Source organism: Leptosomus discolor, chromosome 1, assembly GCF_034619465.1.
Source record: "Leptosomus discolor isolate bLepDis1 chromosome 1, bLepDis1.hap2, whole genome shotgun sequence".
Classification (NCBI taxonomy): Eukaryota; Metazoa; Chordata; class Aves; order Leptosomiformes; family Leptosomidae; genus Leptosomus; species Leptosomus discolor.
In genome coordinates, this window is record NC_141391.1 from 107624548 (window position 1) to 107651947 (window position 27400).

Consider the following 27400-nt stretch of genomic DNA (forward strand, 5'->3'; position numbering starts at 1 on the left):
GGTATTTCCCAAACTGAGGAAAAGTTGTAAAAAACCCCATAAAATTACTTGGTTTTGAAAAATAAGAAAGATCTATGAATTAAATATATCCTCCTCAGCTCTTTCAAATGCACTAAAGCTTGGGTTAACACAAAGGTTAACCTGCCATTTTCCTCAAATTCAAGGATCACTTTTACATTTCACTTTCAGCTTTAATGCACAAAAGTCAACCACTTTGCCATGACTACAATATATCAGCTAAGGTTTGATGACATTCTGTGGGAAATTGGGAAGTATAAGGACTTCAAATATAAGCAAAATTCAGATATAGCATGGAGAAGACGTAATTTGTTGAGTAAAGCTACATTTAAATGTCAGGTATGACTTAGATGTGGAAAATCCACAAGGTACCCTACAATTTACTCCTGACAAGTAGAATTTTCCAATCTAGTTTTCTTTATGGTTTACCTACTTCTTCCAAAGCAAGACGTTGAAGAGTTTGGTAGGTGTGGATAAACTATGCTGGAATGGAAACAAAATGTATTGCTCCAATTAGTGGCACCATTAAATCAGTCATAATAAATATGAATGAATTTTGCATCAAACAAATCAGTCAAATTTCAGAGCAGTGCATGTTAACCAGAATAATAAATAGGATTCTCTTAAGGAATGATTGACAGGAAAAAATGTATTTGGTCTACTACAAGATTCTATTAACTAATAATTTAAAACTATTCCTGTTTAGCCAAAGTCCTCCTTTCCACCTTTTCTTACCGTTTTCTTGTTTAGACAAAGGGTATGAAATCATAAAGGAATAAGTGCTACTTTAATAACGCCAACTTACATTTCATGTACTGATTTGGGGAGAAAATGTATCTAGTATACTAAAATGCAGTTTTATCCCTTGACTAAAAGATTAGAATTAAAAGAAGATCAAATACTGTATATGTATAAGTATGTTGGGACAAATAATTTGAGCTTGCATTTATTGTAAGGTTTCGCTTGAAGCCAAGATTTTCTTTTCACACCTTTGCTGCAGTTTAGTTCACATGCAACCTCCAAAACTTTAATCAGAAAACCTAAAGCATTGAAAATCCTGGAGTCTTTCAGAGTCACACTCATGTAGTTAGGATAAGGCCAACAAGCTGCTACAAAATATTTAGCCGATTTTATTTAAATCTGTACATCGTGGTTATCAACTTTTTATTTTACCAAAGAACCCAGGTGAAACTGCAGGTGGAGCTGGCTCTATGTTGAAGAGTGTCTTTTTGTTTGCTTCAAGTGATAAGCACAGCTGGAATGACTACTGAGTGTCGGCCAAAGCTAAGGTCTTAAATGTTATACTGAGACTGGTTTTCTCTTTTTTAAAGGCAACCTAAACTTTTGTTTTATTATAAATGCAAACAAATATAGTAGTATATGGCACTTTATGTATGTAGCTTGCCCTGTAAGATCTGGAAAGACCTGATGTGTTGTTTGTGGTTAGGGGTGCTTTGTAACTATTCTTCTAAATAGACATACTTTGTCATATAATAAATTACAGTTCTTATTCTGCAAATTTTTCAAATTTATACCATGGGACTTGGTGTCAGCAAAACTACATCCTAAAACCATTAACAAAAAAAAAAAAAAAAAAATAAAGTAACTGTAGACAGAAACTGTTTTATCATATGTACACATGTACTAACTATTCCAAGCTTAAGTTTCCCAAGAAATTAAGGTCAGCTGTAAAGTTTTGGTCACGGGGTTACTTCAATCCAAATGCATTATCCAGACAGCTGTAGTTTATCTTATTATGCTTTGCTATCATCTTCTTTTGACTGGATGATGTCATTAGCAACTTTGATTTCTATGGTTTCTGGATTTAAAGCTTCTTTCCCATTTTCCTCCTTTAGTGGCAGCTTCCTATCAGAAGAAAAGAGGAATCATGATAACACATAAAATGGAATTTAAGTCTACAACTTATGTATTGCTTATACAGTTTACAGTGTTTCTAAAAACATAATTTATTGAAAATAATCTATAATAATTTTATTTTGAGCACTGAGCTTTCTTGCTTTTAAAGAACTTCATATTAACTCTTTCCATTTCTATAAAGCCAGAAAAAGCTAAATGGCACATGATAAGAACATTGTTGCTGCCCAAAATGCAATTTCTTTACTAAGGCAAAAGAAACAACAGAATGCCAAATAACTTGACCCAAGACGGTACAGAGATATGTGTTCCCTAGGATACCGTCAAACACTTACAGTCAAGCCTTTTGCTGAATCTAGATTATACTCTTTTTTTTGATGTCTCTTTCTAAATGTAAATTCAATTGTATACGAAAGAAGACATCTATCATGGGAGGTTATGCTGAGACATAGGTAAAGGAAAGAACTTCTTATAGCAAAAGGAGGTAATGGAAGTTATTTTATAACTTAGAAACTTCTACTACTTATTTTTGCTAGCTAGCTGTCAAAAAATGTAGCTGTCAAAAATATATATGGTTTATTCATATGTTCCTGTAATAATGTCTCCCTGGAATAATAGCTGTTAATCGTGATTCCAGTTTGGGTTGGCTTTCTGGTTTTTAACTAGGGAATAGTGTGCAGATGCCTTTTTATTCATAATAACTGTTAAATGTTTCAGTAAACTTCCACTGTGATTGCTTTGATGTCCCAAAGAGCAATACACTGTTCAAAACCTGCCTGAGGAATCCCTTAGGAATGCCTTGTAATAACAGCGTTTAATAACAACAAATAAAAAAGCAATACCCGAATTCCCAGTCTTACAAAATTTAGGATGTCTGAAATGAACTAAGAAAGATGCTGTTTATCTAGAGGTTAAACAATGAGCCCAAACTGTATCTGAGAGAAATCAAAGAGAAAAATAACTTGTTCTTTTATAGTAAAATGTGAGAGATATATCAGCTGTCTGGCTTTGAGGACAGAGGGAGGTCTCTAGCAATTGTGTGTTTCACATGGCACACCCAAAGGAAACAGATTTCAGCCCATAACATAACGCCTGAAAGAACAGAAACAACAGAATTGTCAAAAATCTATTTTTAAAAGATGATAAAACACTGGGGCAGAAGAAGCGCAGCTCATGAGATGCATTTTAGGCTTACTTTATCAGGTTAAAGGCCTGGTAAAGCAAAGCACTTAAACTAGTATTTCAAAAAAAGACCTAATTTAATCTAGTTTTATAGAAAGGCAGAGTAATTCCTCAAAAGATGGTGCTGAAAGGGAGGAAATATTTAGTCAATGTAAAAATTGGGCAATTGACAGAATATACTGTGTGGAAATTTAAATAAAGCGGTTTTGGAGAAGTGGATTAAAAGCATGTTACAAATAATTTCAAATTACTTGAAACAGGAAGATTTGCTAGAACCCTGTTGAAGGATACTAGATAGTACTGAAATCCATGTTCATGCAAACAGTGGGATAAAATTAGCATTGCTATCAATACAAGCAAGCTAAAAACCAAAAAGAACTACAAACAGGTAAGTTTTACAAGTTTTCCTCATCAAAAAGTCCATCCATTATCCTTTGACCTTATTGTCTTTTTAAAAGTGTGGGGTTTCTTGGATATGAAGTTATCAGTTCAGTTATCGTTATATATTGTCCTTTTTGATTATGAAAACATTTCCTTTATTTTGGAATTTTCCTCTCCATTTGTTTCAAATATTGATTCATATTTAATCTCTATTAACAGATTCAATCATTTTCTTCTTTTAATTAACTAAATCAAGTTTACATGTTCTAAGTACACAAATTTCCCTATACCTAGTTTTTCTTTAGTTACCTCTATTTGAAATAATTTTATATTTTTTCATCTGGGCAGACTAATCCTTTCAAATCTTAAAGCATTTTATAACAAAAGCTTTCTTGGAAAAAAAAAAAAACTAGACAAATTTAAAAGGTTCTTTTGCTTTAATCAGAGGCTGGCTGTTATCAATTATTAATAATATTGACTTCTTCTAGCACTGTATGTGGCCTAAGCACAACAGTCTGCTGATATTACCCCTACAAAACTTTAACTAGAATATTTACTTTCCTATTTCATAGGTAAATGGCTCCTAGCCATTTTGATACTGGAATTAACCTAGCTTCATTAATAATAAGAAAAACTCAAGTGATACTAGAAACACGACAACATCAGACTAGGAATGTGATTATAGTACCACATTGCATGTGGTATTTTAATCATATTACAGAAATGCAATATGAAATGCACAGCTTAAATTGATTTCCCAACAGCATTATTGAAACCTGTTGACTTGCACAACAAAGTGCTTTGTGCTCATTTGTCATTCATGGATCCCAAACCTGGCTTTGACAAGAATCATCTGAGTTAAGGTAAAACGTAGATTGCTGAATAGTATGCTGAGCAATATAATGAAAACACTCTATTATTGTAATGTCTTTATTAATTATTTCCCACAAATGCTTAAATTGCTTTTAAAGTTCTGGGTGTAATTTGGCATTATTCAAAATAACATGACTAATTATTCAACATATATCCTCTAAATTAAACCGAAGCCTTATCTTGTATACATTTAAGACAGTCATAATTAGTCAGAGTCAATCCCACCTTGTATGAACATTGACTGCCTGGAATTACCCTGAAACTTTTCCTTCTTGCAAGCTAAGCTCTTCTCTCCAAGATCCCCACTGGTCATCCTTGCCCTGCCCAGCATGTGCCTTTCTGGCTGGTAACACCTCTTGTTGACAATGTGGTTTTGTGTTATTCCTACTGAGAGACTTATTTCTACCCTATCGCATCCATCTTTACTTTAGTGATATCTTACACATACTTATATTGCTTCTCTGTTTGATCAGTTATGACCTGTGTCTGAGCAGAAGGTCTTTCCATGTTCCACTAGTACCAGTGTCCCTTCAGATGTCCTGATTATATGATGCTCTATTCATCTTTGGTTTCCTAAGTGACACTGTGCCGAATCTTTAGCTGACCTCTGTCCAGATGTACCTTGGACTGCCGCTTTTTGCCATTGGTTGTGGAAGTAGAAATTACCAAGAAGGAAACCGTCGTCATTATTAATAACTCTTAGCAGTCCTGTTCTCCCAAGGACATAATACCCATCAAACTCCTTATCAGTTGTTCCTATGATTTAGTTATTTATTTGTGCCACCAGTGACTGATTCTTTCCCCTCCCCTAAGACAACAAAACATTTTTGATTTTAACTTTCTCATATTTCACTTTTGTCAGCTGTTCTAATGAGTGGGATGAGCAGGAAGAACTGATCTTAATCTTTTCTGTTATTATGTCCCTTGCTAGATGCATCTCATTTCTATTTGCAAGATCTGGTGCTACAAATAGTCTTGAAGCACAAAAAAAATGAGGCCCTGGTGCCTTACACACTAACACGCCCACAGCCAACTGGAGTTGTACAGTGTTTACACCTACATTCCCCTGACTCCTTAGATAGCTAACAATTTACTACAAATGCCAATGACAGCTAATAATACAGGCTTTTTTCTTCTTAAAGGTTCTGGCTTTTGCAGTTCTAGATCATAGCAAAGAAGGTAATTTTGCTGTATTTTCAGAAAGAGAAAAAGACTGGTTTATAAGAACATCCCCTTCTAAAATAACAACTGTGATCCATCAAATCTATATGTGAGTTTCTATATTTACTATAGAAGTGTCTTCATAGCCCCGACAGCTTTAAGATCTCATGAGGCAGGAGATTTTCACAACACATAAAAAGCTTTGGGCTAAAACCAAAGAAACTTGGAGCTTTCTTTAATAATTTCAAATCAATGAACTTTTGAGGCTCAGAAATTAAACTCTTGAGCAATCAGTTCATGTCCTTTAACACCACAAGGTGGGCTCTCAATAGAAGGAATGGTACTGTCATCACCTTTGTTGAAATAATAGTTTCTCTTCAAACTAAATTCTTGGAAGAAAAAAAGAATGCATGTAAGAAAATCCCATTGTAATAATAAGCTTAGCAAAATACCAGCTTGCTTGTGCCCTGTCACAAATGCTACTTTATCACCCATGCAGGTGTTGAAAAGTGCTATTCAGGTACAAACACCAGCCACTCTACCCAGTTTAATCTGTTCCAGGGGCTGCAGCACAAAACTCAGGAGAGGACCTGACCACCAGCACCTGGGATCCCCAAGACAAGGGCTGGTGCCCATGACTCAGGAGGCAGCCGGAGCCTGTGAGCCCAGGGGAGAACCACGGCAGTTTCTGTGCTAAGAGCAGCTTTCAGGGATGGGAAGGGGGCATAAGGGAACAGAGCAAAGTGCCTGCCCTTCAGTGCTATCAATTTAATTACACCACGTGGACTTCAATACTGAGCTAAGCTCTCAGTTATGTGAATGAGAGCAGGAAGGGACCACCCCGTGAGGAGCTGAGTTTCTGGAGCATGGGATCATGGTGCCCTACATACGGGGTGTGCGTGGGGATGTGTGTGTGACTCAAGCTAAGGCCATTCCTAAGAGACAGAAAATTAGTCCCACAGAGTGGTTAATAACTTCTGGGTGGGTGGTAAAGATCAGCTACACCCCACTGAAAAAATCCTTGTACCCCTCCTCAGCCACCACTGCGAGGTCAGGAGGGCTTTGGGGGTGACGTGACGGCAGGTGCCAGGGTGGAGAGAGAAGGTACAGGGCAGTGACTTGCCTGTGCTGGCCATGGCTCCCCACAGGATTTGGAGGTTAGCCAGGAGTGGCAGAGGAGCAGCAGGGGCAAGCCTGAGTGCCAGAGAGTGCAGGCAGAGTCTTGCCCTCACCCTCCAGTCCCTGAATACAGTGGGCAGAGCTGGGGGCAGCAGCAGGGTGTGGGTCCATGCCCCATCAGGGCGAGGGCTGGACACTGGCTGCTGATGAGGCTGGAACTGATGTGGGGCTCCTGGTCCCTGGGCAGGGGCGACAAGTAGGCTGGTGAGGGCAGGGCAGGGCTCCCTGCACCCCACTCCTTGACACAAGGTTTGGGGGAGCAGAAGAGGAGCTCCTCAGGAGTCAGGGCAGCAGGGAGGGCTAGAAAATTTCCCTGGATACTTGCTAACGTCCAAACAGGTCATGATGTAAAGATATGCTTCAGGATTGCTGCTATCATGATGTTGTCATCCAAGGGCTGGATAATGCTCAGCTGTGGTTATACTCTGGGTCACAGAAAGGAGAGGAAAATGTCTAGTGATAACCTCAGCTGTTGTAAGTGGGGTATCATAATTCAGATTGATTATTGTTAAAAAAAAAAAAAAAATCACAATCGTACACTGCATTATCGCAGCACACCATTCTGGTGATGCTGTGTATGTCCCTCTTAGAGCACGGGAAGACCAGTTTGTCCTCGCAGCCAGGAGAAGCTTGTGTGAAACTCCAGGAAATGTCAAGCTACTTACTCTGGTTCTGTGAGAGGAGTTGTCTCATTTGGCTCATTTACTGGACTCCCATCTTCATGATTGGTAATTCTTTCATCCTCTGTTCTCATTTCCACTATTGGCTCTTTTGATCCATCTTTCCTAAAAATTATTAAAAACGTCTTAGTCTCATATCATCATATTAACCACATACATAGCACATAAATAATTACCAAAATCCCTTCTCTCAAGTCAGCAAAGAAAAGGCAGAACTAATTATCAGTGACTAACACAACTGAAACAAATTTAACAGTGTGTTCCCAATTCCCTGAAGTCTTCAAAGCATCCTGTATCCATGGTTACTTACCTAACTCTGAAAACATCATGGACTGGCATCTCAAAAGAGCGTTTTGTTTATGACTAAATAATAAGATGATGGCCTTTTCATGGTGGTAGATATAAACTTTCTTAACCTAGTATAAAAAATATAGAACTTGATGCCTAGTTATGCTTGAACTTTTCTGGCAGTGTAAAGAGCCTTTATGTCAGTATAAACACTGCAGAAGTGTACTTTAATCTCCTGAGATTGTGACAATCCCTGCTGCCAGAAGGGGGAAAGAGGCTTTGTGTGATTAGAATCTAGTCCCTTCTGCTCACACCTTTTGTTTCTGTGTCATATTTCCTCCATTTTAGGAACAAATGCTAGTCTCTCACATGTTAAGTAAATGAAAAGTAGATGAATAACCTTTGTGCTAATTGGATAAAGGAAGATGGAGCAGTGAGTATTGTCATTACGCTTGTGTTGATAATCATAGAACCACAGAATATTTTGGGTTGGAAGTGACCTTTAAAAGTCATCTAGTTGAACCCCCCTGCAATGAGCAGGGACATCTTCAACTAGATCAGGTTGCTCAGAGACCTTTCCAACCCAACCTTGAATGTTTCCAGGGATGGGGCATCCACAACTTCACTGGGCAACCTGTTCCAGTGTTTCACCATCCTCATGGCAAAAAAATTTCTTCCTTATGTCCACTCTAAATATACTCTTTTTCACTTTAAAAACATTACCCCTGGTCCTATTGCAACAGGCTCTACTAAAAAGCCTATCCTCATCTTTATTATAAATCCCCTTTAAGCACTGGAAGGCTGCTATAAGGTCTCCTTGGAGTCTTCTCTTCTCCAGGCTAAAGAACCCCCTCTCTCAGCCTGTCCTCATAGGGGAGGTGCTCCAGCCCCCTGATCATCTTCGTGGCCCTCCTCTGGACTTGCTCCAACAGGTCCACGTTCTTCTTGTATTGAGGGCTCCAGAGCTGGACGCAGCACTGCAGGTGGGGACTCACCAGAGCAGAGTATAGGGGGAGAATCACCTCCTTGACCTGCTGGACACACTTCTTTTGATGTAGCTCTGGATGTGAGCATACACTGAGAGCTCATGTACAGCTTTTCATCCACTAGTAACCCCAAGTCCTTCTCCACAGGGCTGCTCTCAATATATATGGCCATGATATGGAAATAGCTGCTCACTGCTACAGAATTATTAACAATATTAGTACTAATTAAATTGCATATAATTTTACTTTCAAAAGGCAGATCAAAGGATACCCAAGATATATTTGAGATTTTCAAAATAAAACCTCTTTCCATGTAATTATGTCGCCCCTGCTACTGTCGTCAGATCAGGAATTGTATCCTGGAACTTCATCAGCTACAGTCTGGAAACACAGCGTAACTGAGTTACAGACAAACAGTCACTTTTATATTTAACAGACTATTTTCTATACTTGTGATGTTCTAGAGACTGGTCAGACTGCTATGTGCTGTAGCAAAGGCCTAGTTAAAACCTTGTCTAATTCATATCTCACATTTTTGTATTGTTCCTGAAAAGATAATCATTATGAACAGGCTGTTGCAACTGAAGTAGTCCATGTATTCAGCAAGTACCTGGAAAATTCTACCATCCTCTGGTAGGTATCCTCAAGGAAAATCTTTGTAGGTTAATAACAGTGTAGCACTGATAAACGTGTAGCCAAGAAGTTGACTAGGGAAGAATTAATGGGTAGAAGTCTAAAAGATTCTGTTCTTTTTTTTTTTTTTTTTTTTAAAAAAAAAACAAACCAACAACCCTGCATGTGCTTATTCAGCTCTGCAATTGAAATTCTACTTTAAGATATGGAATTGGATACAATGCTCATTTCTGTAAATGATGGACATAACTGTCATGGCTACCTCATATCTGTGAAAAGATTGTGGATCATAGTAGGACTGATGAAGGGAATTGTAAGTTCTACAGACAGACATGTATTATTGCATGACCAAAAGCCTAAAAGAGACGTTATTTGTGAACAGCATTCACATAGGATTGAGGAATTGACCTGTACAGAACATAGAAACTGAGTGACAAAAGTTCTACAGAAGTGAAAGTGATTTGTAGGAAATGCATTATGTAATTCCTGTTCCAGGTGGCTATGTATATGTTACATGCATTGTATCATCTACATTCACTAGATATGGAACATAATTACTGACTATATATATCCTACAATCAAAATGTAACATACCATAAAGCCACTCAAAAATCCAGAATGCGAACTGACATATTTAAAACAGGAAATGTCAATGTCTTTTAGGAAATGGCGGTTGGCATGAAATAAATTCAAATTCTGACTCTTCAAGCCTGTCTTGAAATTTTAGCCTGACAGATTATTTATACAGAGAAAAGGCTAAAATAAGAACAGTCCCAAATATTTTAAGATCTGACTGACGGAAGATCACCCCAACAAGGAAAGAAATGTAATTAAATAAGATAGTCGTTTTTGCAAAAGTGTCACGGAGGAATTAATATTAAGTGACCAGCTTTACACTTTTCTGGGACAGCATGGAATGACATTTGGGTATGAGATGTTGATAGCAAGGTATAAACTCTGTCAAGTGACATTTATAACTTCAGCTCCCTAAAGTCTTCCCATTCAGGAGGGTCTGTACACCAATTCGTACTTGGTCACTTCTTGAATGGGAAATGAAAGCATAAACTGAAGTGCTGTGCTCAATAGAAAAGGACAGCTGAGTCAGAGCCAGAAGCTTCACATCTTGATTCTATTGACCCAGACAAGCTGGCTTCACACAATAGAAAAAATGCTTTTATTCCTTCTCTTACTGTCAGCTGTGGAAAATTAAGAAACAGCTATTTTATGGCATAAATTCCATTCAGAAGCATTATTTGATGTGCCTGCTTATGACTGGCTTTGTTCTATGGAGCTGTTTCCAAAAGGGTTGAGAACCCAACCAAAAAATGTAATCGAGTTACCTAAGAAAGACACGGTCTCTGAACCCAAGTAGCCAGAACTAACACCAAAAAAGATACTTACACCTCCACTACCAACAGTGAAGAAGCCTGATACAGCTATGAATAATGAGGGCTGCAAAATCTGATCTGTTTTACAGGCTTTGGAGGAAGGATGGGATCTGGGTAGCTGCGGGAGAATGAACTGCAAGGCCTGACTACTGAGAAAGCTACAGCACACAGGAACTGGACCAGCAAATATTATTTAAACTACACAAAGACAGCATTCTTACAAATATTACAGTGTATGCATAGGAAGTCTATTAGATGAACATAATGAGGAAATTAGCATTTTTTTAGTAAAACATTGGAACTGCCTAAAACGAGGGACCACAAGTAATCCTCTCTCCAGCTTACCTTTTGAAAACCCTGTAAACATTTGGTCTTTAAAGTACTATTACATTATGCAAGCAGTCCTTGAACTGTTTTGCAAGGGATCTCACTATCCACTTGTATCATTTAAAGGAACATATTTGCACATAAATGATCGGTTCATTCGCATTTGTCCGATGAATTAGCCACTACACAAGGGTATTTTTGAGATTCAGGATTGTTTATTCCCCATTTATGTTTAGCAATCATTGACTGTTACTGTGAATAACAATCACGCTCACCAGCATTTCACCCATATCCAATACAACACTCCTATTTTTAAAAATCAACAATACTTTCTATTGCTAAAGTCTATGGGCAAGAAACAAGATTTTCCATCAAGTGCTATATCTGAGAAGAAAAACTCACTGATTTTCTGTAATACTATGTCTTCACTCCCAGATTTACTGGCTCTGCCACAAGCATATGCTGAGTTTTTGTGTATTAGTAGCTCAAAGGCGGAATTGTAGAAATGGAGCTAAAATGATCTGTAACCTGTTCTTCATGGACCAAAGATGTGCCTACAACTATTACTGAATTACAATTGCTTCCCTTTGTGTCAAGCTGCACAAAGAGGGCATCTTATACTGAAGTATAGTAAATACCTCTTTTGTGTCCAATTTTCTTTTAAGGCAATATTTGACCACAAACAATTCTATACATTTTGGAAGAACATTTTTCCAAGTAATGGAAACATTCTATTAATTCCCTTTGCCACCCCACAAAATGGCCGCAAAGTTAATATAAGTTGGACAGCCAACTTTTCCTTTTGATGACGTTTCCAAAATTTGTGATTGATACTCACAAGTAAGCGGCCTTTCCTTCTTCCAGTTCTTTACTTTTTCCACTTGAACCACTCTTTTTCCCACAGATCCTCCTGGTGATGCACATTAGCAATCCACATTGTCGTACAAAGAAGCAGCTAACATCAGTCACAACCAGGATTAACAAAAGGGCTGCCACTCCCAGGCCAATGACAGCACCAAGTCCAAGACCATTAAAAAGAGTGTCTTGAAGGAAAGAAAATTAAAATGTATTAATAAAATTCATCCCAAAGAACAGCATTTTCTAAAGCTTTTAAGCTGTAGGCCAGGAGGCTAAAGGATGTTTAGAAATTAACCATTAAGAAATTAATGGAAATAAACAGTTCTGAAGATTAAGCATGTATACAACCTCATCAGAAAAATCACAAAAACCATCTTCTCTATACAATATTTTCCTACTGCCAAGATTCCCATATGGTCATATGTCATTAAATAAATTACATTTTTTAATAAAAAATAACATCACATCTTAACATTCCAACACTGAGAGTATCAGTATGCAGCCTAAGAGAAACATCTTAAACGTTCAGCATAAGAATAGTTGATATAAGTTGTCATTTTCCACATTTTCCACATATAATTAATTAGCAGTGGTGCTAAGCAGAATTACTGAACGGTTTAAGAGGCTGCCAAAACAGTATTTATTCTTGTAAAGGTCATTTTTTGAATTAAAATAGAATGAAAAAGTCTTCAAAGAAGTTAATAAAGCCATTTAATCTGCAAACAGTTGCACACACTTACTCTTAAATAAATTACTATGAGGAAAATTACACATATTATTTAATGATTATAGGGTTAGGAACTCATTTTGTATAGCCTGGTACCTTGAAAATACATTCATACACTTCAAAATAAACATATTCCCCACCTGATCTTACTTTCTTTATTTGCATTATGAAAGCTGATGCTTAGCTAATTTTACTTCATCACAAATCTCAGAAAAAATATTTTAATGTTTCAACTCACTTGACATTTCCATAACAGACGACAATGCTACAGAGTGTTCTGAATAGTGTGATTCTAGGAAGAACAACTACTATTGTGTTTGTGAATTTAGATGACGCTTATAAAGGAGAGGACTTGTATCTGATCAACAAACTAGGGGGAAAAAAAATTCACCTCAGTAATGGTTCATGCACCCAGATAATTCAAGAAGGTGTCAGTCTAGCTCAGAAATTTGCTAGTGACAATTGCCTTGCGTGGTGCTATGTCCTGAGCAAACTCCATAGGGGAGTGGAACTGGGCTTTTTGCACGCTGGTGTCACACATCAGCATTGCTTACTTAGTGTACCATGCCTTGGAGTGATGCATGAGTCAGCAGTGGAGTGGTACATTTCCGTTTGCAGCTGTATCTATGCTTGTTGCCAAAAGAAGAGCAAGATTGTTCTGACAGGAGATTACTTGAATACTGTTGTAAAAGACACCAAAACATAATAGAATGTAATATAATATAAATGTTTTAATGGGGCTATTACTATCATCTTCCTCTTCTTTCTTTTCCATCTCCCTGATACGTTGTGGACTCTTTTCAGATTAAGAATATCATTTAAGCTTTCATATTGCTGCTTACAAATTTTTAAGAAAATATCTATTTACGTTTTCAAATACAATTTGAAAATTATTTTCATGAAGACTTCTAAATCAATACATACTAACAGAAATATATGCTTTGTTAGTTTATGTGATAGAACTTTTAAATGGAAAAGTAAAAACTTTTTTTCAAAAGGGGACCATTTTACTTCTTGTGCAATTGATATAATTGTCAATTGTATGGGTTGTTTTATTGTATAGAACTGTTCTTCAGAATGTTATTATGCAATAAGCCAGAATTCAATGTATATATTTACATGGATGAACAGGCAGATAAACAGATATTACTTCAAAGTTACTTTCCTTTCTTCAGAAAGACTTAAAAAAGACTATATAAATAAAAATAATGGCACAGCAATTAAATAATGTCATTTATACATTTCCCCACTCACAATGTTCAAAGTTGCCATTTAACATGAATTCTCTTTTTTTTTCAACATCAGTATTCCCAGTTAAATGTTATAATTTCTGATACATCTTCCAAAAATTACTTTATTCATACATCCACACAACTATTTGATGACTCTCTTTGTAAACTTCAGTCATTTGTGTTTACCAGTCTGAATTGTCAGGAAGACATAAATGGATATTTAACTCCAGTTTATTGAGAAGCTCATATGTTTCAAGAGATACAATAGCAGTAAATTCTATAGAGACCAGTTCTAAAGACCTTATACAGCAAAGATTTCCTCTCTATACCTTTTTAGCCACTAAATAGAATGTGGAGGAGAAAAATTAGGGCCTTTTAATCCACAGTTTTAAAGGGATTCGGGGTTGTTTTCTTGCTGTTGTATTTTTAGGGGTTTTTTCCTTTTTTTTTTTTTTAATGCAGTGTTAAGAGGTCTTTACCATGTGGAGATGCATTTTTCACTGATGTAAACATCATTACCAGTATCACTGGAACACTGTGATGTGGCAAGCTTCCTATCCCAAATGATTCAGTGACAGAAAAGCCTACACAATATTTTCACTGGCAAGTGAAACAAATGTTTATAGCAAAATTATTGCTCCTTTGCACAAGTATATTCATTTGCCATAGTTGTGAGGAAGACTTTTTCTTTTTTTTCATTTTTAATCTTCCTAGGATTGGTGAGACATCTGAGAGCTAAGTATTTGACTGTCACCTATTTTTCTATCTCTTTACAACTGATAATTTCCTTTTCATTCAGCATCCCCCATCCATACTACTGCCATACTTGTCCTATTTTTCCTACTTGCAACCCATTTGTTCACAGAAATGTTCATGCAAATGTTTCACAACATTTGAAAAACTGATTTCTTATGATCATCAATACTTTTCCAACATTTCTTTCCTTTATCTCCCACACCCCAAGGAGGGACGGGAATGTGGCCACATCCTGTGGCAAGGCAAGGAGCATGTCTGTCATCAGCCTTCTCACCTGTCTGAGGTTTTAAAAGTATCTGTGTTACGGTTTATTTTGAATATTAATGACAATATATAAAATTAGTTTTTAAAAAGTTCACCTTTGGCTTAATTCTGTTCTTTCCTAACTTGCTGGGACTTTGTACTGGTCTGTCTACTTCCGCAAAACTCAGTTGTAAAACTAATGACAATTACTATTAAAGCAGACGTGGACCTGTCCTGACAGCTTTCAAAAATCATGTCTAAATATATCTCTGGTATCAAAACAATATGAAGTTTTGTCTTAATATCTTATGACATCAATAGAAGTACTAATTCTGTGATGGGATGAAAAGTAAATGTCGTACTACACATAGCTTTTCAACCAACTTTGAAAAAACCCTTTGTTATCAAAAAGTTTTGCCCTAAATTAAATTGGAATTAGCTTTACTGCAATAATTCTTAATACAAAAAGATACGTTATAAACAGCAATGATTTTAATTTTTTTTTTTTTACAGTGTTCCAGTATGTACCAAATGGACGCAAAATACATTCCACTTTGTGCTCTACAACAATAAACTATTTATACACTATATACCTTTTTTTCTCTAGTTGAAAACACAGTTATTTTAAATCATAAAAATTCAATGTTAATGTGAGAGAATCAGTTATTAACAATTTTGTGAAAAGTTCTTTTGTATACCTGACTTAGTAATCTAATCATAGCGGAGCCTTCTCAAATACTGCTTGAAAAAAAAAAAACAAACAGAAAAGTGTAAGTTCCATAGTTCTGAATGAATTTTAATTATAACTTGTTAAAAAATATGCTGAATCTAAAATGTTTTTTTTTTGTTATATAGCATGTGGCATAAATAATATAATACACCTTGTCACGATAATGAAGGAAACTGTCAGCTTTAAACAAAGTCACTTCATTCATCCACTTCTTCAAGTAAGTGCTTATCAATGAATATTTATGGAAATAAGATTACAAAACTTTCAGAAATGCAACAAAAAAACCTGAGGCAATTTCTATAAATGTCATGGAAAGTATTGACAATTTTTGAGTTGTCACTTATTCAATAAGTTGTATTTCTAACTTCCGATAAAATAATTTAACATTTTTGCAAAAATCATTATTTGAATGGGAAAGAGCAAAGAGCTTTGGCAAGTAAAACAGAATTTCCCAGTGAAGAGAACAAACTGGAAAGATAAATTTTCTGGACCCCCAAATGTAAATACAGGGTGAATTTCTTTAAGGAGTCTACATCAGGTACTACAAAAAGAAGCAGGTCTAAAGAGAGAGCCGACATCTACATATGTACACAGAGTGTACAGGTACAATTTGTACATGGAAAACTAAAGCTATTGGTCCTGCATAAAGAGACAGGAACTTAATATGAAACATTTGTATACTCAGACTGACGTTACACGAATATATGTCCTTTGATGTGACAGAATTTCTCTGTACTTTTACAGAATCACATTGTATATATTCAATTGCTGGTACAATAAAATAATAATCACAAGCTTTTTAAGTACTCTGCCCGAGCAGGAGGTTTGGACAAGATGACCTCCAGAGGTCCTTCCAATTTCATCCATTCAGGGATTCTAAGTTTTGTTGAAAAAAAAAAGGCAAGTTAGCACCTTTTTCCCTTCCTCTTCTCCTTAGCAGGCATGGATTCATGGAAAAATGAAGGACAGATGGTTCTACATAGCCCTTAAACATTACAGTCATCTACATTTTTAATGAAAAAAAGCAATGGTATTAAAACACTTTCCTATGCTCCTAGGGTAGCACCTGGCAGCCACATTTGAATGGGTGTGAATGAGTATGAGGGATATTATGTATAAGTTTGTCCTTTCTTTCAGGTCAGTCTGAAGGTAAAGTAGGAACTGCTCTCAAGCTAACATAGTTGAAAATTATAAGCTAGAGGACGAATTTGAAAATACTGCACTGGATAGTGGCAGAAAAAAAGCATACTATTGTTTAGCATCTTTTGAACTGCCCTGTTATATGGACTCCTAAAAAGGCTGTCCAACCATGACGGTCATTTCTGCACCACCTATGAGTGTTCTCTTTGATTTTATATGTGATCTGGAACTTTTCATAGAATCAAAAGCTGACAAGATGCACATACTTATTCAAAACTTATTAAAAAGATAGAAAACATAGATCTTAAAAATTAGTATCTATTGATGAGCACTGAAACAATCATAATATAGTACCGGCTATAAAAAGTTAAACAGCTGTATGAGGTTTGTCTACCAGTTGCTAGAAGAAGCACTGCCAAGCTAAGTACTGCCAAGATCTGGAGCGGGGAAAAAAAAAAAAAGGATACGCATCCAAACAACACGCATACCATGAGAAAAACAACAATGGCAAAACCAAAAGGGTTTACTGGAAATGTTATAGAATTCCAGACAGGTAACATGCACCTATAATACAGGTCCATCCCAGATATAAAAATGTATACAAATACTATGAGGTGGCTGTTGGAGGCAGGGTATGTAGCAAATACTCAAAGGACAAGACTTCGTTTTAATCATTACAATTACTCATTTGTTTCTAGATGCTTTGAAATGCTTCCTTATTATAAGTGGAAATAATTTCTCAATTGATAGCAGCTAAAAAGAGTAATTCCTCTTTTAAAAATAATTGTCCAATAACTATATTTCACTGTCTTTTAATGCTTTGTATTTTCTTGTATTGAAAGTGGATATATCTAAATTGTGGGACTTGCATAACTTTGCTTACTACCTGTCAAAGAATCTTCCTCCTTCATTTTCCAACAGAAAACATCCAAGAGGGGTTTAAATGGAGATGTGTGGTCCAGCTCCTTTGCTGTGGGTGATCAGGATGAAGGACCGCGTGACACCCACAAAATGTTGCAAGTTACAGGTACTCAAGAATGAACTCTATATTGGGTAGCTCGTACCCAACTTTTTTAGTGAGAATGGTATGATGCTGGAAGACGACATTAATTACATGTGGAATAATTAGCTTTGTACAAGAGCTTCCCATTTCTAAGCACTCCTGTTCCTTACGGAGATAAAGCACAGCAAGCACAACAGAGTAAAAAACCAATGATCCCTCTCCTCTACTCAAACAAACTCCAATAATTTGGCTGCCATAGCCAGAGCTGCATAAGCTGCTTTTAGCAATTTAAACCAATAAAACTTGGCTTCTGAGCCAGGTAAGTGCCCTCAGCTACATGTCTACCTTCTAATGAAATAAACAAATCAATATAGTTGCAGCATCAACTTTAAAAAAATTATTATGATTCTGTGCAACATTTACTGGGGAAATGTATGATGCAAAAGAGTCCATGACAGTAAGTAATATTCTTTTCTATCCCGTTCCTTAATACAAAAAGATGCTAACAAGGCTATGATCGACATTAATTTTAATGCTTTTTCTTCCTCAGTGATTTTTCCTATAACTTTTTCCTAAGACAGATACTGCTGAAGGGCAGTGTACAAGCACATGAGGATATGTGCTCTGTACTGCATGACTGAGTAATATGTTCTGACAGATATGCTTGACACGTAGCTTTGAAAAATAAGGGGACAGTATTATTGATCCCGATGTAACCAACTAACTGAAGAGGTTTCCTTTAACTTTCTTCTACCCATAAATGACATATCTTCATTGTCTACCATCTCCAATGAAATCTGAGCCTGATTGAAGTGGACTCTCAATGATTTCACTGGCATCACGAGAAGCCATAAAGAAGCAGCTGTATACCATAGACAACGATGCACAGGAGGGATGGGCATTCATGATCAAGGGAGTCTGTGGTGCCACCAGGATAATCAATTACAGAGATGTGAGCTACTGAAATAAGTGTGTCTAAAATGGTACCTATCAGAAATGTCATGCTTTTCTGACACTGATTTAAGTGAGGGTGTTTTTCTTTATTATGGCAGAGATCCTCTTGCCAACAAGTTTTCTGAAATGATTTTTTTCCTCAAAGTTTTATAGGAAAATTTATTTTATTATGTCTCTTTCTGGGTAGTCAGTAAGTAGGACTTGAGTTCTCATTTACTCTAATGGCCTTTTACAGCATTTTTCATATGAAGGTGTCTTAAACAAGACATAAATGAAATATCTAAAGAAAACAAATATTATAATGTAAATAGCAGCCCGAGTGTTCCTGTCAACAATGTCTTGTCCATGTCCACTGAGGGATAAGAAGGGAAAGGAAAGAAGGCCGTATTAACTAGAAAAAGCATGCTGGGTTCTGAAAATATTCTTTGGAGTTGTAGTTTATTGTTTTTTAAGCAAAATTTAAAAAAAACTACACCTGGCATCATCAAACTATCCCTAAGAAGCCTTCAGAAGCATTTCTAATGTGCCTAAAGAGTTATCAGGTAGCTACAGCCCCTCCCTTCATGCATTTACTCAGTTAATGTTGTAAAGAGTATTTTTTTACCATTGCGTACTTCTATGGGAAGCCACAGAGAAAAGTGTGCAGAGACATCCCAGCCCTCCTGTGCATTGAGGGGGGAGAGGCTGTGCAACAACGACTTTGTGGAGTTTGTGGCATCAGCTTTACACCCAGGTTTTAGAAGGCCTTGGGGAAACGAGTAAGTTTCTGTAACCCAGTTTCCTCCACTCAAACTGACAGAGGATTTACTGAACACATCTCTTGGAGGAATTTCTAAGAACCTGTGCAGATTAATTAAGATTGACATGGGTATTGAAAACATACACTTATGTGTGGCTTCAGTACTACTATTACATAAAAGGATAAATTATTTTAATTGTGTTATTTAGGAGAATTCAGAATCACACTGTGCACATACCACAGAGACCTGAGAGATTTTTGCATCTTTATATAGATGACAGCTGTAGCCAGAGTACTGTAGTCAGGAGATCTGAAAAAAAGTCGAACTATGTTGGGATTATATTTGAATTGATAAAATATTTCAGGTTTGACAGCACTTTCTTTTAGTTCTTTAAGACACATGTAAATGCACAAACAAGAGTTTTGAGAAGTATTACTTAGAATAATATTTTAAATGTATAATTATTTTATACCATTAGCTACAAACTAAGAAGTTTAATATTATGAGTGCTGCTGGTACACGTTTTTACTTGAAATAGTTACACTGGTACAACTGCAAGTGTCAATAGAGTTGTACTTGGTATAAAAGTGTCGTGCACAAATATACTTTCTCCCAGTATTAAAACATCTGCGTTTTGGGATACAACTATTTGAAGGAGGCAGATTAAATCAGTATGAATCAAGTGCTCAAGCTGTGTATTTATATAGTCATCTCACATACTTGCTCTGCTAGAGGCATAGCATGTCAGCTACCTAATATGAAACAAACTAAAAATTGAGGAATTCAAATTCTAATAATTTGGTGGGGGAGTTTGTGTGGGTTTTTTTTTTTTTTTTGGAGGTTTTTTCTTTTTTCTTTTTTTTTTTTAATATTCACTATTGGATAAGACATGGGTTTACCGTTGAAACAAAAATATTGATACAACATTAAAAATCTCTTCTCTTACAAAAGAAATAATGCAGATAATACAAGAAAAACAGCATTTATCAGTAATAAAGAAAAAACAGATAGAAAAGCTTTAAGTCAGTTTTCTTTATTACAAATATGAACACAGAAGTTGCATAAAGTAAAACGAACTTTGAACAACAAATGAAAGATGCACAAAGTTACATACATTTCTTGACACTGTGTTTGGAAAGATGCTGAGGGACATTACATTTACACTATGCACACGTTCTTCAGGGAGAAAGCAGAGATGACAGCAAGTACTGCATGCATGAAAGAAATCAGTGGAGCAAAATGATAGTGAAACATGAACAAGATGAAAAAGAAATATGCCACTGTTTCACAAATTAAACTACTTTAAATCCAGACTTTTTTTCTTGTCTTTCATACTGTTTTGGAAAACAGAAACTTACAGAAACTGCAGTGCTTGCAATATTTTTCACAGAAGTAGTTTTTAATACATTGTATATATTTTCAAATGTAATTGTTGGAAACATACATTTAGATTTACTTTGCTTGTATTACAGCTCACTTAATATGTATTATAATTAAAATAATATGAAAATAAAATATTCACTAGAAATGTTAAACATGGAAAATAAATACATAGAACTATTAATATCATACAATGTAATGGGTGGCAAGAATTAATACTACAGTTTCTTAGCACTTCAGAACATATAAAAGTAAACAAAAATGGATATTTGTACCTCATTTGCTTGACCTAGTTCTTGTAAAACATCTAAACTTAACATAGCTTTCAAACATACGGCTTCCACACAGCTACTGTTTCTAAACAGGCAAAGTTGGTAGATTCTCTACACTTGCTATTTGACACCATTTGCTTTATTAGGATTTTGTCATTGGCATTACAAGGAACATGGTTTTCCCTATGAGCTTCCATCACTTTTACATTAAGCCTGATATATGTGTAACAAAGGAAAACTGAAGATTCCTTATATGCCTGGAGAAATGGGATGGATGAAGAACAATGGAATAAGCTCAAATGAGCTTTAGATGTAGCAGAGATTTCAGTGATGTCATTATAGACCTCAGAAGCTATATTTGTCTTGATATTGTTCAAACTACTTCCTAAAGGGTAAGAGTTTTTTCCCTTTTCTCCTAATAATCCTGAAAAAACGGCCAATTAGAAATCATCAACATACCTGACAATGGGTAGAAGATTGGAGACTACTAGCATAATCACAAATGATATATGAGTCTCCATTAGCTCTTTTAAAAAAACAAAATTGTTTTGTTGGACTTAATTAGTTAACTTTACATTTGCATGCATATGTCAGTGGAGCTATTAAATTTAGTGAATGAGATTTCCATGCTGGAAAGATAATACAAGGTAAGGCCCAGGAATCTGAATATTTGCCATATGGTTACTTATGTAATTATCTGTTTCTCTTTAAAGTATCTATTTTTTATATGCATACCATATTTTTTTTTTTGGCCTTATGCTTCCACCACAAAATTAAATGTATCGTTGTTTTGTTGCTTGGCTATAGTATGTTTTGTACACCTCATAAAACCACACAGACGGATATATTTTATTTCAAAGGTATGAAGTATATGTGTCTTTTTCTGGGCAATATTTCTCCTATTTAACCAGACAGTAATTTATATTCTAATAATCCCACTGTAATAAATGATCACATTTGAAATTGTATTATGTAAATATTTTGATTCATGAATAGTTTGTAAATGTTAGGAACTTGTCAAAACTCTGGAAACAAGAAAGACAACAAGTAAAATCTGATTAGGAAAGAAGCCAGCATCAGACTCAAAAGGTTGTAAATCAAAACATTTTAAAAATACTGTTCCTTAGAGATATACTGCTATATCACAGAATAATCATTACCCTTTGTAAGTTTCTATGCTACCAATTTGGATTTAAGACATAAGTTTAGCATAAAATATTTTAGGACTTCAGTCTTACAGGCAGTTGAATATTAGCATTTCAAAATATGTGACGATGTTGAAAAAACGGTAACATTTTACACTGTCAATCATAAGACCTAGAATCCCTTTTACAATTACTACTTTTAAAGGAACAAATTTACTTATCTAACATTTAAGTACTAATGACAGCAGAATATTAAATTCAATTTGTGAAGACATATTTTTCATTTTAATACAGTTTAAACGACAATTTTAAAGCTGTTCAGTCTATGCCTACCAATTATAATTTAATTTGCAAATGTCTCTTTTGACTTTTTCCTCATTTTTTGTCTGTAGGAAGCCAAGATTTTAAAATCTTCTGTATCTTCCCACAGATTGTATAAAATGTTGTAAAATAATCTTGCTGTCATTGTTTTTTAAAGATAGAATTATGAAATATTCTTAAAGCGAAATACAAACAAAATTGTATTAGTTATTCATCTCAGGAGATACATGACAACCCAAGGACATTATTGTCTTCCTCTTTTTCTTTCTCATTACAGAGGTTTTGGGACACTGCCCAGAACTGTCTGGCTCTGCTGTCGCAGAATCTCTATAATATTGGCTTAACCCATCCTCTTTGGATATTGATGGGAAGTGTAGGGCCAAAAGAAAAGGATTATATTCAAAGTATCTGATAACCTCAAGATGCCTAATGCAGAAGAATATAAATTGGAGCAGATCTAAAATTTCTGTCATTTAACAGGGGAAACTTATGTAGTTTCCAGCTGAACCTACTATCATTTGGAAAAAAGATAAGCTATCCAAATTTGTCTCTTTATCCCACTGGCATTGTGTCACTGAGAATAAAAGCCAACTTGTCATTTTTAATGTATATTTAGCTTCTAAAATTTCTCAAGGCTTTTCATTAGCTCTTTTACAATATGTTTGGAGAGTTCACAGTCGATCACTTTCTGTGCCCTAATTCCTATCTTGTCTTCTTATATACTTATCTGCAATGTTAGAATGACTTGTTAAGATAATAAATTTATAACTGTATGTCTAGCCAGAGTAGGAAAATTATTTAGAAATTTTCATTTTCCCACTTCTATACATAACTGTAGTAGTCTCCTGTCTTGCTTTCTTAAAAAAGGAAGAACAGAGATAAGTATATGACAGGTAAAATATGTAAGAAAATGTTTAGTAGAACAGCTTTAAGGTTTCAAATTTTAGGAAATCAGGAAAACGCTGCAAATAAGGAAGTACCAGAATCAGACTGTTAGTGCAACCTTAATGAGACCCTATTTTATGTTTCATTCTATGAGACCATCTAAGTTTTACTCAAGACCTTTTAATCCAGCAGCAGGTGCTTACTAGTTGTGATTCTATCTGCATTTCGGTTTTCTTTATTATTCAGAATGGCACTCTATCTTTACTGTGTCCACAAGAGAAAATTTTGTTTTCTTATTTGCATCCAGTGCCTATCTGACAATGGGATCAGAATGCAGAAGGGACCTGACTTCAGACAACAGCCTCTTTCAAGAGTTTGCTGTTCCCCTGGTCCAACAAGGAGCCCCGGTGTTTGTGCACCACTGCGCTCCTGCAATCTGAGAAAGAGCTCTTGGGAGCAGATCATGGTGTACTTGTGTTGAAGCACACTCAGTGGAGATCAAACTATTTGCTGTTGACCGGTCGTGAACTGAGATTTTCAGAGGCTTCTAATGAGGCCAGACTCAGGCAGGGTTTTGTTTTGTTTTGTTTTTCCCTCAGGAATACAAGCAGCATCTACTTACTACATATTTGCCAAATGTCAGTACTCTGATTGTAAGTAGAGATGTACTTGCAAGTTTTTTTGTTTTGTTGTCAGGGGAAAAAAAGTGACAATAATGACAACAACAAACCTTTTCACTATCTGGATTTTAGAAATGGTTAGAAAAAAATAAAGCCTCTTGCAAAAGCTCTTGCCCCAGGTGATTCTTCCTCTAAAAAAAAAAAATTTAGCATAAGCAATAGAACTTGTCAGAGTTATACTCAATTAAAAATGTGTTCTCACACCTGAAAGTTTTTGATAATTGTTATGTGTAGCTAGCAATTCCAAAACCTCTGTATCACAGTTGAAAAGTTTCATTTAAAAAGACAGCTTAATATTAAGAGTCTTATCTTTCATTAATTATTGTCTGTAGGTTCAATAAGCACTTACGCATTAAATAAATAAATAGGGTTTTTTAATAAGAATATATGAAACTAAATAACTTATAAAACTGATAAAACTAAATAACAAGTCAATGCATATATTCCTATTGTTTGTGCATGGAAAAATAGGCTTTCACCCAACTGAGTCTGACTGGGACCCCAAAGTTACAACTCTTATGAAATTAGAATAGAAATTCTATTTTCTTCCCCATACTATGCTGGGCACATGTCAACATAATTCAGTTAATATTAATGGCATGGCATTACTTTAAAGTGATAGAATATAGTGCCAAGGGCTGCGGATGAAATAGTGGCCCCACTTAACACAGTGAGAGATTTTCTACAGATCACAATGAAGGTAACATTTTTAGAATGGCATTTGTTTGAATTCTAGCTATTTCATTATACTAAATACGTAAATTTTTATTTCTGTCAATAAATTAAGTCTTCACATTTACACACATGCATTCTGAAGACATCTTACTTTTGACATAGGCAAGTCTTCTGAAATGACTGTTACTTGTTTTAGAAGAGAAGAGGTTTTATTAATGATTTTTCAAATTAAACACTTCCAAGAATAAACTGAAACTGGCAAAACTGAGCATAATCACTATTTCAAAGAAAAAAATATATCACACGGGTGAATACATAAAAACTTAAATTTGACCAACTAATTTCAAAGTTACAAGATAATTGTATTAAACCCCGAAAGAAATGAACTACAAGGGGGAAAAAAAATCAACATATACTGTTAATTTATTACCTTTGTTATGTTTAGCAACAATTTGAAGGGAACCATCTTAAAATAAATATTTAATTCTGTCCTAGCTCTAAAGTGCATTGCTTTCTTGGCTTATTCTGTAAGCAACAAAGGAATGAACCATAAACTTAGCCAACTACATAAATTCTAAAATCAAATATATGCAGTAAAATATCTATGTGGACTCTTAATTTTTTTCTGAGGTTTTGTATACCTTGTTCTAGTTGCAGAATTTGTAAGCCACTCTTTGAACATGTAAAAAAGGAAAACCACTTTTCCCATTCTTTACTAAAGGTCAAAATTGAGTCCCCTGGAGCTTCAAGTCCAACAAATGTCATGAAATGGAATGTGGCACCATTACAGTCATAAGAAGTGAGTTTCATGGGCAGGGACCTATTTTATGTGCTGAGGCACGGCTGCAGAGAGGCACAGAAAAAGTGCATGAAATTAAATGCTACGAACTAAAGCAATTCATAGATTATAAATTAAGGAAGCAATGTTTGTTCAAATCCACTAGACAGTATAAAACATGTCTATATTAAGTATAAAGTTTTAAGTACATCATGGAAGGAGCTATTGTAAGCACAGCTCTGTGAAAAGGATTAATATAGAATCAAAATATTCTCATGAAAGACCAAATGATGGTATACCTGGAAAGCCATGCGACTCACAATGGTAAGGTCTATGCATAGATTTCTTATAATCAAAATATAGCTGAGAAAACAGAATCAAATCACATTGATCAAATTCAATAAGTCACATTCTCCAAGTTCTGTCAGACAGAAGAGCCAAGCATCATCTGCTGAATTTCTCACAGAACTGACAAGGTTTCCAAAAAAGCCAGATGAAGAATTTTGCATGTACAGACTGAAGTAACTACACTATTTAGGACTTTAATTTGGAATGGAAACTTTAGAAGAGCTATAGAAAAGTGCAATTTTTTTTTATACAGGTCTGTGTTTATTTTCCTTTAAATATAAAATTAAGAGGGAAAGGAAGAAAACACATTGCTTGCCTTATCAAGAGCATCAAAACATGCACCAGAAACTTATGACTACAATGAAAGAGAAACCAGCAGCATTCAGCTGCAGGGACTGGCCTCCATTTTCACGTCTAGTAGCTTCACAGCATCTGTCTGTGTGGATAAGAATTGTTACAGAAAATTAAGAGCATGAAAAAGAAGTAAATTTGAGAAAAAAGTCAAAAAGTTTATAAAACATGAAAAATAAAGTAGCAAAAGAAAAAAAGTGACAGTGGGAAAGAAAAAAGAGAAAAAATAATTAATTTTATATTTACATTGTGCCAAAGAAAATCACTTGAAAGACATTACTCTAATAGAAACATCAAATTATGGCTAAAGTGTGGATGAAATGGTGACCATTGAAGTGCTCTGGACAAATCTTGATAATAAATACTCAAACTGTAGAAAAGGTGTACCTTAATAGCAGCAGCATGTGGTTCTGCACAGCAGTCAAAGTGCTAAACTCTTTGGTCTAACTTTAAAACAATTTATTTAAGCACTTAACCCAAAGCATGCCACCAACTGTCTTGTTTCCCCTTGAGATTCAAAACTATTCAGCCATGCCCAACCTAAATATAATCTTTCATGTGTCTTTCATGCTGGAGGTACTTGGAACTCAGGAAGCTACAATGCAACATATATCAGAAATAGTGAATATTTGAAGAACAATACCAGCCCATAGGCTGAAAGAAGAAACTGTGAAAAAAGTCAATAATTACATAAAAAGAAGGTTCTGATCTTGCATGGGGATAAAGAAGACAGAAACTTGTTTAGCTGTTTCTTCTTGCTAATAAGTTTATTTTGTTCTTGAATTGTTTTTGAAGTAGGAGTCCAGAATGGACCACTGTCAAAACTGGCATCAGTAGTATGGACATAAGTCCATCGGAAATATGAATGACTAATAAAATTAGCGCAGGCAGCTGGGTAATTAGATATGGACTTTAATACTAGAGTGGGAACAAAACGAAGTTGCTTTTCAAAACATGCAACTTATTAGACATTCAAGTCCTCATAGTATGTCTGGATGCAATCCAGTGCAATATATGAAGTTTGCATATATGTTTTCTACTAATATTTATATTGAATGTTCACTTTTTGACATATAATACAGCCAAGTTTATGCAATACAGTGTGTGTTTAAACATCTTAATTTCCTTGATATTATTTTTTTTTCCAGCTGCAGTGACACAGTAATTATATGGATAGCAACTAATATTAGCGTTAGGCTACTCTTTCAGAA

The 27400-nt window shown here is 35.4% G+C and overlaps 1 protein-coding gene across 1 annotated transcript in view; it reads right to left on the bottom strand.

Annotated features, from left to right (window-relative positions):
- Positions 1-1772: 1772 nt before the first annotated feature.
- The window catches only part of NCAM2 (neural cell adhesion molecule 2), a 140692-nt gene continuing 115064 nt past the window's right edge, over positions 1773-27400 (bottom strand). Inside the window, exons 15-17 of the mRNA XM_086482338.1 lie at positions 11810-12014; positions 7335-7454; positions 1773-1884 (exon numbers count right to left, since the gene is read on the bottom strand). Of these exons, the coding sequence (XP_086338464.1) occupies positions 1773-1884; positions 7335-7454; positions 11810-12014 (437 nt within the window). The remainder of the gene's footprint in view (positions 1885-7334; positions 7455-11809; positions 12015-27400) is intronic.